This window comes from Tachypleus tridentatus, chromosome 10 (genome assembly GCF_004210375.1).
Source record: "Tachypleus tridentatus isolate NWPU-2018 chromosome 10, ASM421037v1, whole genome shotgun sequence".
NCBI classification, from domain to species: domain Eukaryota; kingdom Metazoa; phylum Arthropoda; class Merostomata; order Xiphosura; family Limulidae; genus Tachypleus; species Tachypleus tridentatus.
Window position 1 is genome coordinate 142,149,030 of NC_134834.1, and position 15,810 is coordinate 142,164,839.

The 15,810-nt window shown below is 31.2% G+C and overlaps 1 protein-coding gene across 1 annotated transcript; it reads right to left on the bottom strand.

Moving 5' to 3' along the window:
- Positions 1 to 1,343: 1,343 nt before the first annotated feature.
- LOC143230477 (uncharacterized) lies at positions 1,344 to 8,720 on the bottom strand. Its single transcript, XM_076464110.1, has 4 exons — positions 8,586 to 8,720; positions 3,433 to 4,113; positions 2,638 to 2,786; positions 1,344 to 1,894 (listed from the first exon to the last, which is right to left on the bottom strand). The coding sequence occupies exons 1-4, from the start codon at positions 8,639 to 8,641 to the stop codon at positions 1,707 to 1,709; spliced, it is 1,074 nt and encodes a 357-aa protein (XP_076320225.1). The 5' UTR covers positions 8,642 to 8,720; the 3' UTR covers positions 1,344 to 1,706.
- Between the last annotated feature and the right edge of the window lie 7,090 nt (positions 8,721 to 15,810).

Here is a 15,810-nt window from a genome sequence, read left to right on the forward strand (position 1 = left end):
ATCGCTTCCACTATTCATTCGAGATTTCCTCTGGTGTTTGATAAAATACTCAATTACCACAAAGCATTTTTTCTTTTTTCATATGTTATATTCGTAGCTTTTCAATTACATTTTGTATCCTATAGCAAGCTACGAATATAACACATGAAAAGAGAAAAAATTGAAGACTTCGATGTTTTAATTTATTAACTGAAAAAAGCAAAACAATCCTCCAATAAAATTTACATATTAGTTTAGATATGATAATGTACTCTAATAAAGCCAGGGAGTGTAACTTTTACTTTATTTTTTTTATTTATTTGCATTGTATTAACATACACTAGAAAGAAAATCTGTTTTTTTGAAATTCTTTTTACGTACTTAACGGCATTAAATTGAAATTGTGATATATAAATTAGTGAAATACATTGTTATAAGTAACATTAGAATATATTGGGGTTTTATTTATTAGTAATTTAGGTTTGAAATGTTTTCTTTCAAGCTGACATGCTGTTATTCATAGCGATGTGAGTGACGGTGATGCTATTGAAAATTTTATTGTACTCAAAACGTTCTAATGGTGATGAATTTGTTCCGTAAGCAAGACTTACTATATTATTTCTCTATCATTACTTTCTTAAACGGTGCTTGTTATACTATTTACTATGATAAATGTCATTACTCTTTAATTATTTATTATTAAGATTACTTTGCACTGTTAGTTTAAAATACATGTTTAGGACTAACCTAAATATTTCCAGCTTGCCGAATCTCGTGAGATATTATTGAGTTTACGCCCGAGACGAACTTCAACAAAGACGGTACCCAACTGCTGAAATCAATTCTAAACTTGATAAGTAGAAAGACAAGAAAATTATACTCAATTAGCTATGCCGGGTTGATTTTCAGTTTTGCTCTGAGCGCACAGCTTATTCTGATTGAACGCTATTATTATTATTTTATTTCTTTAAATTAATTAAATTTATGTGTCATTTACTTTCTATTACTGCCATGTAGGATAAAACTACTTTAAAAATTATTATTTTATTTCTTTAAATTAAATAAATATATGTGTTATTTACTTTCTATCTCTGCCAATTAGGATAAAACTACATTAAAAATTAAACAGGAGTATTCAAACTAACTATAACTTACTACACATAATAATCTACACCAATGATCTTTTATGGTTTTTGAAATCAGTTAAAGAAAACTAAATTGGGAAAAGTGAGAAGATTTCAGCTATAATATTACGAAGACTACTGACTTCTTTAGTTAAATTTTATGAAGGTTCTAGTTTGAATAAAGAGTTTTAAAATTAACAAAGAAAGAAGCATAATTAATTTTAAAATAACTGACCCAAGTCCACTGATAAAAACTATTTATTTAAGATCAGATAATTTGTAACTAGGCAAATTTTGTATTACACTGGAAGGATTATGAACAAAACGTCAGTGGTGTTATTTTAAGTGACTTTATTTCCCTATCTCAGGAAGAGGAATTTTTACGTAAAAGCTTACTATTCCAGTATTTAAGTAATTCTGAAAGAGGTGAAGAAAAAACGTATGTATATATATACCTTGCTTTCGAGCTCTTTGTAAAAATAGCCTCATACCTGCTAAAATATATAACTTACATAGCTTGTGTTTTCGCATTTTTTACTGAATTATTTCGTACTAAAAAGTGAACAGTATATGTTTCTGACAAATCATTGTGACAATATTATCTTATACATAGTGGATCCATGTTGGGCACAGATCTTCTAACTCAATGTCAGTTAATATTAGTCCAAAAAATTTCTCGCTTGAGGAACTATTTGTTGCTGAACCACGACATGTTGGAGGTATGAAATTTGCAGGTTTCTTTGGAACGTAGAGAATCCAGGAGACATTGCACTCACAAGCGACATCATTACCTAGAAAAAAAATGTTTTATTTGAAATTAACCAAACATTTCGAGACATTTAAAACGTAACAGAACACTGAGCTTTAAAATAATGTTGATGTATGTTATCTAAACATAAAACTACACAAATAATTGTTTACACTGTATCCGTGCAACGAGGAGATCGAATCCCAAATTTTAATTTCAAAGGCCCTGAAGCTTAATTATGAACTCTTATATATCTACGGTTATTAGGCAATATTAATTATGTATTTAAACCATTGAAGGAGTGAAGACAAATATGATTACGAAAAGGGAATGACTTTAAAATGACGATGCACGAACAAATTTAAATTACATAAAACACTTTAGTGAAATATTATAAAATAATTGATTGAAATATCTTGTTATAAAATATTTTATAAACTTTAGTGAAACATCTTGTTATAAAACACTAGTAAAATATCTTATTATAAAACACTTGAATGAAATATTTTATTATGAAACACTTTAGTAAAATATCTTATTATAAAATACTTGAGTGAAGTATTATAAAACATTTTAGCGAAATAGCTTGCTCTGTATTTAAATAGAAACAGTTTTATGATTATTTAAGGTAGTTATATTTGAGACAGATATGGCCTCACAGATATTTTAATATATACAGGTTAGATTAAATATCATTCAGGCTACTTAAAGTTCAGATAAAAGTCACAATGGTTGAAATACATTGTCTTTGCACAAGTTAAATTTACAATTATTTACGATACTTACAGTTTACGTAAAGGTGAGTCAGTTGATTCCATACTGGTTGAAATACATTTTTGTCTATCGTGGTTAGCTTGTTTCCTTGTAGGTAGACTTCACGAAGAGCTGGCATTCTTTCAAACATATGCAGTTCGAGTTCCACCAATTCGTTATCTCTGTAAACCATTCAACAATAAGAAATGTCTGTCTACAACGTGTTATTTCTGTAGAGTATTTAACAACATTAAATATCTTTATTTATGGCTTATCTCTGTAGAACATTTAATAGCAGGTAATGTCCTTATCTACAGCTTGTTATCTCTGTAGAACATTCAACAAGTGATGTCTCTATCTACAGCTTGTATCTGTAGAACATTGAACAAGTAGTGTATTTATCTATATATCATTAACTCTATAATAACAAGTAATATTGTATGCACATATTATCTCTAAGAAAACAGATAATGTTTCTAAGTACATATTGTTATCCCCATAATAACAGGTAGTAATTTTATTTATATATTAGTATCCCTATAATAACTGGTAATGTTTTTATCAATAGGTTTTCTTAAAACATGTAATGACAGTTATTGTCATAAATTATTATATTTTTTTAGATTAATTTTTGAAATTCTTCACAAGTTTAAACGTTACCAAAGAGAAATAATTTTATAAATTGTACCGATACAAAAGAACTAAACAAAAAATATGTTTTAAAATGAAGTTATTTTTCTTTTTATGTTGTGTTTCGTTTTGCAGTATTTTTAAGGAAAATGTTTTCTTGAATCGGTAGCTATTCAAATGTCTAGAAAAAAAAATTACCTTAAGTTGATTATCCTTAGTTTACTTGCATCCGAGGGAAATGTGTTTCTTTCTATACGTTTGAAACCAACGCCACCTAGGTTAATAATTTCAAGTTTTGATAAATCTGACAACAGGTGAGTAATAGAAATTTCATCTACCTTGATAGCGCCTGATTTGCCAGTACAAGTAAAGCTCTTGATGTTAGGTATTCCTATATAATTTATGTTGCTGTCCAACAAACACATACTCCCTTCTATGGTTAGAGTTTGAAATAGAGAAAACTGTTGGTTTAATTGCTGAATTTCTGTAGCTTCTACCTTACCAACAGAAGATGTTACAACTGACAGTTCAGTTAGTGTCTTCTCTAAGCCCTCGAAGTCCTTCATCAAGTTTAAAGTTTCAATCGAAAATGATTTCAGCTCGATAGCCTTTATAGTTAGCCCCATGAAGAAATAACGACCAAAAGTAAATTTTTCTTCTGTTTTAGACATTGTGAGTTCAAGGCGACTGATACTGTATCCTCGAAAAGCCCACACAGGAATGTCTCCAAGTGTCTTGATTTTGCACGATATGACAATTCCAGTTGTGCATGTACATTGTGGGTAAAGGTTTTCTTTAGGTGGACATCCTGATGAGGGATCAAATACTTGAAAAGTCAGCAATGTTGCAATAACTTTAGAATATATCGATACCTTGTGTCTGTAAAACATTGTAAAACAAAGTCACTTTAAAAACATATTAAAGCTGAAACAAATTCCAAGAGAGAAATATCTAATTTCCATTGGTCTAAAACACTGTTGAGAACGAATATACTCAATGGATGATTTGTTTCAGTAATACTAAAACAAAAAAGAAATGGATTCAGCTTATCTTTTAAATTTGCATCTAAAAATTATACTTTAATAACTGTCTTTATTCCTTTGGGCAGTGCGAATCAATTTGAATTTTTTATTTTATTTTAGTATCTATATAGTGATAAGTATTTTGGTAGTGTGAGAACTCACACTATTGATCTAACTTTTTCGTAAATAAGCAAAACCTCAAAACCGATTTCATGAAATAATATAAAGCTGGTTGATTTTAGTAAACAAAGGGACTTGATAATAGAAAAATTAATTGGGGGGAAATAAAACTTGTTCTATATAAAAAAATATCATATTAGTAACATTAACTACACGAAAACCTAATGTATTTCTTGAATTATTATAAGATATTTTGAATTGAACCCCCAGTGGGAAAGCGATAAGTTTCCGAACTTATAACGTTAAAGTTTTGGTGAAATTTCTCGATGTGAACACAACAAATAACCCAATATGGCTTTGCTCTAAAACAAACAAACTTCTTATAGCAGAAGAAAGACAGAATTCTATTACAAAATGTTCATAAGAAAATTTGACTCATTGACTCACATACTAAAATTATGTATAGTATATTTACAATTTGTTCCCAGGTGGCTCAGCAGTAAGTGTAAGGACTTATAACATTAAAAATTGAATCTCGATACCTGCATAGCACAGATTTGCTAATTGTGTCGTCTTACGTGTAACAACAATAAAACAAACTATATAGGATTTATAAAACAGACTGTATTATAAGATAAAAATATCAATAACTGCTAATTATAATTACAGTTTATGTATTTTTTTCTTTTAAAATCATGGTCAGGTGGGTTAAGGCGTTTGACTCGTAAGCTGAGAGTCGCAGGTTCGAATCTCGGTCGTACCAAACATGCTCGCCCTTTTAGCCGTGGGGGCGTTATAATGTGATGGTCAATACCACTAGTCGTTGGTAAAAGTAGCCCAAGAATTGGCGATGGGTGGTGATGACTAGCTCTAATCTTACACTGCTAAATTAGGGACGGCTAGCGCAGATAGCCCTCGAGTAGCTTTGCGCGAAATTCAAAAGAAACAAACAAATCTAAAATATTTTGTACGTACTATACATTCATATTTAAATATACTTTACATTTTCACTCAACTGTTTTCAATTTATTTGAAGTTATGATTAAATTCAATTATTGGAAATGTAATGTAAATGCTACCAAGTTACTATTAAATCATTTATGGAGTTAATATTAAAATCAGTTACTATAACTGTAATTCGGCTCTATCCAATTTATTTTGGAGTTAACATTAAAGACAATTATTGTAACTGTAATTTTCAACATGAAGAGCACCTTATGAGCATAAAATAAATAGATAGAAAAATGTATAATTATTTGTAAACTCTTTATCGTAAATACCATGTTTATGAAGGTTCATCATGTTACAGTAAAAAATAAAATAAAAATTGTTAGTGTATTTTTGCAGCTTTTGAATAGTAAGCACCAAGTGTAAAGTTTACAGTTTAACATGAATATGAATCAAAATTATGAGATATTGTGGTGTTTAATGATTTGAAACAAGTGTACATCATAACCTGACATTATTTGAGCTACGTGTTTATTTTCTCACCTCTCAACGCATTCGAGATTAATTTTGTAAAAATGTGGTAAATCATGCTTACATAATTTTAAGTAGTCGATATTTGTTACACGAAGAGTAAGTCGTATAAAGAAGTTTCAGCTAATTATTGAACCTATCAGCAGTATCACTGATGCTGCCCCTCAGTGGTTCAGCGGTATGTCTCTGGACTTACAACGCTAAAAACCGGGTTTCGATCCCCGTGGTGGGCATAGCACAGATAGCCCATTGTGTAGCTTTGTGCTTAATTCAAAATAATAATAATAACAACAACAGCATCACTGATACCAACGTTGATGCTACACACCGTGATAAGTCATAAAATACTGCAGAAGGATATTCCTAAGAAAGCTGTAATAAAGAGTTCTATCATGTATCCAGGACAAGAGCTACAATATGTTAAGTAAACAAAGGAGAAATTGTCTATAATCTCAGATTAGATTTACGTTTAAGTCTGACTTTTAAATGATAATAAAATTTTGATTTATTAATATTATTTCAAAGAATAAACGAACTTTCATTGTTTATAGATTTACACTTTCTTACTGTGTGAAGTTTCCCCACAACTACTGTAGGTGGTTTTCTTTGCGTATAAACTAATATTATAGTCGTTTATCTCTCGTAGTCTGCTTTGTCATTGTTTTTATCTGACTCATTCTCTTTATTTAAACTCAAGGACTATAAATTGTACAGAACCTTTACTTAATAGAGTGCACATTGGCCAAATGGTAAGGTTGTTTGTCTCGCAATATGAGGGTCATGCGTTCGAATACTGGACTCACTAAATATGCTTGTCCTTTCAGCAGTAGGGTAGTTATAATATGATGATCAATCCCACTATTCGTTGGTAATATAATAATACAAGAGTTGGAGGTGAGTGGTGATGACTAGCTGCCTTCTTTCTAGTCTTTCACTGCTAAATTATAGAAAGTTAACTCAGATAGCCTTTGTATAGCTTTGCGCGACATTTAAAACAAAAAGTTGTGATTTAACTTCCTTCGCTGCAGGAGAGGGCTAATGAAACTTAATAACGACTGACATAAACCTCTCAAGTACATCTACTGACTTACAACGCTACAATACGTGGTTCGAGTTCCCGTGGTGGACATAGCAGATAGACCAATGTGGCTTTTCTCTAATGCAAAACACGAACGAATGGAATAAAATTAAGGCGTCCAGGAGAAAGTTGTTCTAATTTCCATCACTTATTGTTATTACAACAACACTACGAAGAGATAAAGTTCTAAGATTCTATGGCAAACCAATCCAACGAAGACACAGAGATAGCAAATCATTAACTATTATTAAGAAACACAAGGTATAAAATTAAGGTACAAGATCTAACTGTGAAGTTGTATAAAAGTACGATTCGTAGTGATAACTATTGTATTTCTATGACAACTAATAATTTATTTGTAGTTTTTGGAGCTAAGGAAGAAAAACATCCAAGTTGCTCTTGACGGAAGAGATTTATGAAATTGAAGTTAAAAATGGTCACTGCGACTGTTGTTAGGGGTGTAGGTAAACAACACACATACATATCCTAAAGTTATCATTCTAATCTTTATAAAGGTCACATCTCTTTCTGTATACCACTACTTCTTAACAAAACCTGTGGACGGCTAGTTTAAGTGTAGAATGTTGTGATCTTTACCATTAATCTTATTCCTAAGTTTTACTTGCAAAATCCTGCAAATCTGTCCTTTACACAATTGCAGTTTATATTATCTCATAAGATACTTTTTACCCATTTTAAACCTTTAAGAAAAGCTAGCATTACTTTTCAGGGGTGATTAATTACCACGCCTATAAGTGATTGCAGACAGCGGCGAATAGTTGGACTATACTACATTATTTTAGCAAAGGAAACCGGCAAGTTTGGGCTTAAAAGCAATACTGGAAATTGTGGTTGTGGGTCGTTCACTTTCACTGTTTTAATATCAGAACACTAACCGTCGTTCCTGTTATGAACGACATTAAAGTTACTTTCAGTTATCTCTCATCCGTGGTGTTAAACACCGTTTTCAGTCGATATTTCATTCGTTGCATTAACTGTCACTTTCGGTTTAACCCTCGTTTACAACACTAACCGTCATTATCAGTTCAGCTCTCCGTCACAACATTAACTGTCATTATCAGTTGAACCATCAGTCTTGTTATTAACTGTAACTTTCAATAGACTACTTATTCGTGCCATTAAACGTCACTTTTAGTCGATCCCTCATTGGTGGCATTAGCCCTCACTTTTAGTTGATACTTTATTCGCGTAATTAAATGTTTCTTTCAATTGAGCTCTCTTTGGTGGCATTATGACGGTATAATTCAATGGCTGTGACGTTGCAGTCATTCGACCCATTGTTAGTGGATTTAAACTAATCTGTGGAAGAGAGCACACTCTAGTTCCTCTACCAAATGTAATTGAAATTAACTCAGCTAATTCCTCACTGGAACTTATTCTCAAAAAACAGAGATGTACACTATACATCTAGATAAGGGACTATTTTACATAACTTACTTAGATGAATGTGTATACTGCATTTGATCGATTTTCCTGAACAGTATATTTTTTAATTGTACCAGAAATGATGTGATTTATTAAAATGTTAAGCAATAGTTAGGCACAGAAAAATAGTTGATAAACAAAACGGATAAATATTACTAAAGCGATTTTACTTTCAGCCATATAAATAAATGAAAATAGACGCTTACTCTTTTCCTGCCATCTTGTCTTCGTCCAATCCACAGAGTAACGTCCTTGGCAACATTCGGTTAGGGATTTATAAACCATCAAAACAGGTGATATAAACAAAATTTTCTATCTCTACCAAACCTATGACGCAAACTAGTTTATTGCGCAACGTGTTATTCAATTGTATTTTGTTCAAGGTAAATATCGAATGTTTTATCTACATATCCAGATGCTACATTCTCAATCATTTCATCGAAGACATTCGGGCACTTGGCATCTTCACATACATTTCTTAGAAAAATATCTTACGTTCTGTTTTCGAAAAAATAATGATTAAAAGGAATGCTAAGCTAAGATACTTACATAATAATTAATGTATTAAAAATAGAAACCAGCCCTAAGAAGATTTTCCATATTTCAATGTTTTTAAGTCACCATCTTCAGAAGTAAAACCTGAGGTTTGGTGAAGACTTATATAACTACATAACCATTTGCATTTCTACGCTAGAATAAAAACATACGTCCAATAGCTTATTTCTTCTAAATCTTGAACAAATTTTATTCAATACATTTTTTCATTATCTACTATTTTTATACTGTTTAAATTTCAACTCTGCTCTTCATTATCCATGCAAACCGTCTCTAAACTTTTATTACTCAAGTCTATAACATCAGACACGCCTGTCATAGGTTCTACTAAGACCAGCTCATTTACTTCTTCCTCATTTTTATGTACCTTGACCCTAAATTTCTAATTTTTATATATTTGCTCAAGGTGTTCGTTTGTAATTAAGTATATTTGGCTCTCTGTGCTCTGCCAACCACGAGTATCGAAACCTGCTTTCTAGTATTGTAAGTCCGCAGACATTTCACAGTACTATTTAGAAGTTGGTCAAAGTGAATTCAACAATAGACACAAGAAACTTTATAAATCACACTTCTTATACTTTGTATTTCTATACCCGTGATAAAAAATATATTTATTTTACAACGGGGAGATAATGTTACACAAAATTCTATATTTCGTTGTTTATTCTTGTCATCATATCTACACTTCCTGTCTAACTTTGTATATTATGATATTCTAAATTTATTTTTATCTGTTTTTATACAATTTTCAATAATTTTGAGATTATGTTCTTTATATCTAGTTAGCTGTTTCAAGAAAATTAACTCTGATCTTAAATCACAACTGCAAGTGCGGATTTTTCAAAGCTCAAAATGCAAACGTTCTCAGTTCAGAAGTGAGTGAAATCCCGAATCTGACCCACGAGTCTCTGCCAAACTCATATTTTAAATTAAGGAATAAATTCTTTAAATTGATTAAAAATTTAGCAGTGGGATCTTCCTTGTCCCCCTCTCTTTATGCGAGCTATTTATATTCAAATTCGAAGTAAATATGTTTAATATTTTAGAAGTGAAACCCTTGGTGTGGTTAAGATATGCAAATGACACGTTTTTTGATGTGGCAGAGTAGTATTGAAATATTGATACAGTTTGAAAGTCATCTCATTTCGATCAATTTTGCTCTTAAAAACATTTGGTATGGTTAAGGTATGTTTTTCTTCAAACTTTGCTTTTGTGACCTAGGAACGTATAACGAAAACATGATGGGAGACTATATTCGAGGGCTGATACGTGAAAGTGATTTACATTACAGTCACAAATCTCGAAAACCTACTCACTTCTGGTCATTTTTTATAACTTTAGTATAAATACATGTGAATCTTGATTCATGTGTTATTTTATTCAGAACTTATGGAAATGAAAATATATAAAGTTGCCCGTTTTTACGTAGAAAATAGGTTAATTTCTAAATTTCATTATCCAAGTCACAAAAGCAAAATTTCAAGGGAATAATGGACATTTTCTGTACTTTTACAACATAAACAATTAAGAAATAACACATACTATCCAGGAACAAAATCTGTGTTACATAGTGTTATCAATCTTTATTTTTTCACGTATTTTGAACTTCGTTGTCTTTCTATTGAGAGAGCTTTTTTCTTACGTTACCGTTACAACAATATGGTACATGCTGGAATCAAAAGGTAATCGTAAACTATCACAATAATAGGAATATTAAATATTTGTGTTATAAAATCCAAATAAACATAGGACATGAAAAAAAGACTTACACAGATCTATCGAACAAAATATCTACTTGTGTGTATTTTACAAGTATTAACACTGACCAAGCACTCGGTTGTCAGCAATTAATTAGCTCTTGTGAAAACACGAAAAATGTTTCCCACAGAAAAGAGACCGAAGAATTGAATCTATGTTACACCATTTAGTCCTATTGTGGTATCCCACAATCATAAGTTACCTGCATCACTGATCATTTCCATTTTACATGTATATTTAAGAGAGGATTTAGCTTCAATCATTACTAATTGGTGCAAACTTTTGTACTATCTCTTCACGTGGAATAACCAAACCCCATAGGAGCATTGTGAACTGACTGTAAATATAACAGTTTCAACTGCTACATTTTCACTTTTTAACTAACATCCTTTTGAGGCTGACCTCGTACCTTTAAAATTAATTTTAAATTGCTGCATTAAGTGAGTAATGTAGTCCTAGATTCCATTAATTATCTCCTTAAACTCAGTTATCACAATAGTAAACCTAATTAAACAAATTGGTTGCAATAGCCATAAGCCTAAAGAAACAGTAAAATTGTAATGGAACAACACATAATTTAAAATTAAGTTGTATGAAACTGAATTTATAAAGATATTAAGAAAACATGGAGTTAGATAAAATATACGGACTTTTGAAGAGACTGGAGAAAATAACAGAAACTCCACACTCTTATAACTCCAATTGTTGGTGTCTATAAGAGATGAAAACACAACCATATGATAATGTAATTGTACCTTAAATTATTCTATATCACTTGTTTTGTCTGAATATGATTCTTTCAGAGATAAATGTTCTAAACATTTCGTATGCTAAAATATCTGTCAGATTTCCAAACAGAGATGATTGTAGACTTAGGTCTGGCCGAAATTTTAGTGACACAGACATCTAAAGTAATTCATCTGTCTTTAGAAACAGTATCAAAAGTGATATCAACATAATTCTCAATAAACAGAATCACGCCAGACGAACATAATAGTGGTTGAAAGGCCAAGTAAACAGATTTTTACAGATGAGCACTAATATGAGTAGTGCGACATAAAATATTACTCACAGCGTGAACGTACACGGAGTGGTTAATTTTAACCTACAACAACCAACATTTCTCAAACCAACCTGAAGAAAACTGCAGAACATAGTCTCCATGTTAGATCTGTCATTTAGAAACCTCTAAAAAATAGGTGGAAGAATTTGGTTCGATCATTTTTTACATCTTTTATTTCAAGTGGACGAGTTTTTGTGTTTGATTAAACCCAAGTGAAGGTTACATCTTTATACCATCATTATACTTTATAATGACGATTAATCGTACAATTCGTTGGTAAAAGATTAGCCTAGGAGATGGCACTGGGTGGTGATGACTGGCCTCTTTCCCTCTAGTCTTTTACTATTAAAGTAGAAAGTAGGGGCGGCTAGCGCAGATTGTCCTCGTGTACTTTTACGCGAAATTTAAAAACTGAAATAATAAAAAAACGAAAGGTTTTGCACTAAAATCAAGCAGACAGAAAAATAAAATACATAAATTTAAATTTAAACAGATACAAAATGGAAAATTAATACAAGAGGAAACTAATAATTTTCATATACAAAATATCATAAAGAAACAAAAATGCAACATAGTTAATCTGAAAATAAAATTAGTCTAAAATGCAAATAAGTACACTAAATAAAATAAACATGAAAACACGGCACTGAACAAAGTACAGCAACATGATTTTTTTTAATTTTGAGCATTTTGAATTTTCGACCAATTCACAGAAATATGTTCATTTTCATTATGTGCAAAGGAAACGAAAAAAATATTTACATTTCTTTTGAATCTGCTATATTTTTATCTACGTCGTCCAAGCTTTTAATTCAACAGTTACATTCGTATCGATTTCATGGGAAATAAAACTGAAATAATAGAACTAAAGATATTATCTCAGCTTGTTTATTGTTAAGTGCAAAGATACATCCTAGTCCATCCGTGTTCTGTACACTTCAAATATTGAAACCCAATTTTTTGTGTTATAGATAATCGGACTTACTAGTAAACCCCGGAAGGGAGATAAATAAACGAGTGATATATAAACGCGTCCGCTTTGCATGTGCATTATGCTCAGTTTACAGAGTTTGTAAACATTTATTGTAGAGTGTAATTCCATTTCTCTCATGTGTATATCCTATGAAAGCAATTTTTACATTATCCTTTAAATAACATGAAAGACTTTTCTTTGCTTTACTTATTGACTTTATTTAGCAGTATGAAGATGTTCAAGATACCTGTGAATCTCATATTATTTCTTTAGCACATTATTATGTCAACGTTCAACTTAAAATGTTCATGCAATTTCTGAGGAATGTGTAACTTCTGAATTGGTGTTAAATTTAAATTAAAGGTGACTTGACAACAAGCTTAAGATAAATAAGAAGAGGATTATTCGTATTTTATCTACTTTTATTCAATTATTTTTCAATAACATTTTGTCTTTGCTTTGGTTTATTTGAATATAGTTTTTATTTAATTTTTTTAAAAATTCTTTTATTCTATTTAAAAACACAGTTGTCTAATTTGACCATAAGTCATTGTCCATTTTATTTTCATTTGTTTTAAAGCACTTTTCTTTTACATTCTGTATATCTTCCTTCCGTTTTATACCACCATGTTTGTTTTGTAACGTACTAGGCCTTTGAACCTCCATCGTCGCAGAAATAAGATAGGCCTAACTGTTTATTATATTTATCCTTTATCTTCTCAAGATTGTGTATACTCTAGATTAATCTGGCATAACTTAACACTGCAACAGTGGAAGGTATCTGTAATATTACTTGAACAATCGTCTGAAAGTTAATATCTTGCAAGTTTTTATTATGATGCGTTCTGTAACGGATTTACTATTATGAATTTATTTTAATATCAATATTTGCTTTAGTTAAGCCCACCGCTAGTATAGCGGTAAGTCTACGGATTTACAACGCTAAAATCAGGGTTTCCGTTCCCCTCAGTGGGCTCAGCAGATAGCCTGATGTGGCTTTGCTATAAGAAAAACACAAACGCACATTCTTTAGTTAAATATACGTTTAGAAACGTACGTAAATAAGTGTTGCTAAGTTCCTGCCTATTCTCTACATTTGTAGAAGATTCACACAAAGCTACATGAGGGCTATCTGCGCTAGCCGACCCTAATTTAGCAGCGTAAAACTAGAGGGAGGGCAGCTAGTCATCACCACCCATCGCCAACTCTGGGGCTACTATTTTACCAACGAATAATGGAATTGACCGTCACATAATAACGCTCCCACGGCTGAAAGGGCGAGCATGTTTGGTGCGACGGGAATTCGAACCCACGACTCTCAGATTACAAGTAGAACGCCTTAACACACCTGGCCATCCGGGCCTTACCTCGGAAGCTATAACTGTTATTAAATGCTTATTAATTGGGAAATTATTTTCGGATATTAGTAATTCTACGAGGACATTGGATATCTTCGTTGGAAAAAGTCAATTTATAAATGGTATGAGATAAGCCATTAAACGAAATGTAACAATAGCAACTTAGAATTAATTTGCTCATGGTGAACTGTTAATAAAATATTCAGTTCCTTATAGATAGAAAACTCAGTACTGCTTGTAAGTTTGTAAATAGTTCGTATATAAACTATTATTTGTAATAACCGTTATTATAAATTATATTAATGTTTGTATGTTAAAATATATTTGTGTTAAGAAATAGAACTGTGTGTATTAGTCCTGTTGTCAAATATAAACTTGATACATATCGACACTCAGTTAACTTCTAAATTAAAATTAAATCGGAAATTCGTCCAGGATAAATTATAACACGTAACAGTTCCAATAATGAATGCTGTCATTCCTTCTTCATTTAATGTGATGATGGATACTCGTTTCCACAGTTTTAAAATGGTATTAACAGTACAAATGTACTTATTGACGATATTAGAAATGTAAATTAAGCGAATTCGATAAAGTATTGACATATGATATTTTTAATTAAAACGTTACACTAGAAATATCTTTATCAACCAGAAGAGACTCACAAAATACTTGCGGTCAGATTAGTATCTTTATTGAGACTAATACTGGTCTTAGTCATTCTGGATCCTCTGGAAGAATTCAGTTATGAGGCCCATAATGATAATGCTCCATAAGACTGCTATGATTGCAACAGTACTTCTTCAGATACAGGACTGCTAGAATAACAGCAATAATACAAAATAATTCTAATCAGCCACTGAAAGTCTGTAAGCCCACTTGTCTTAGGTTAACATTAGTTAAGCTTGTGATGTCGAGAAAACCCACTCGTGAGGTTCACGATGACCGAAGAAGGTCGAAATGTTGTTCGCTCCTCTACGTATAATAATTTTTCAAGCCAAACGAGCCGTTTTTACATATATATTACTTAGGCTTATTTTTTAAGCTTGGCCTACATTCGATAAAGAGGTGAATTATCACTGTAACGTGTAATTTTGTGGTTTAAGTTTAGTTTGTGCTAAATTTTAACATTCTTAATACTATCAGTAAATAAACGTATAATATTATTCTACGAACTGAAGTTTTAAAAACTTTGATAATATTAATACTAGAAATGTATATTTCTATACACCGATATTCACTACATAATTAATAATGAGTTTTATTATGTGATTGTACAAAGTGTTTACTGAAGTATATACCATGGATATACTAGCTGCTGCACAGTGTTTCATAAAATGATTCCAATTTTTTTGAAGTACAAACTTTTAGCATAGCTTTATCTCATAGTTGATTTCAGATTTAATTACAGTCGCTAGTATTGAGGATTCCATCTTGGTTTTCTATATCCATGAGTATGCTTATATTCGCTTAAGTGCGTGTGCATTGGAATTTAGACAGGACTTAAAACTACGCATTAATATAATAGATGAAACACGTGAGAAAAGGTGTTTTATTAAAACATGTAACTGCAATACAAATAAGTTGCTATCTAGAATTATACACAGACTGTTCTCTACGTTAAAATATTTTTATTTGCGTGTTTTTGTTCTCTTACCGGAGACTCTTACAGCATTAAAAGAGAAGAAAGGTCGTAAATAAAAGAAAGTATTTTAACGTAGAGA

Excerpts from the sequence above, each read along its gene's own strand:
- LOC143230477 (XM_076464110.1), bottom strand. The coding sequence starts at position 8,641 with ATGTTGCCAAGGACGTTACTCTGTGGATTGGACGAAGACAAGATGGCA. Across the intron at positions 2,787-3,432 it reads CTAAGGATAATCAACTTAAG|AGATAACGAATTGGTGGAAC; the intron begins GTAATTTTTTTT and ends AATGGTTTACAG. Across the intron at positions 1,895-2,637 it reads GACTCACCTTTACGTAAACT|GTAATGATGTCGCTTGTGAG; the intron begins GTAAGTATCGTA and ends TTTTTTTTCTAG.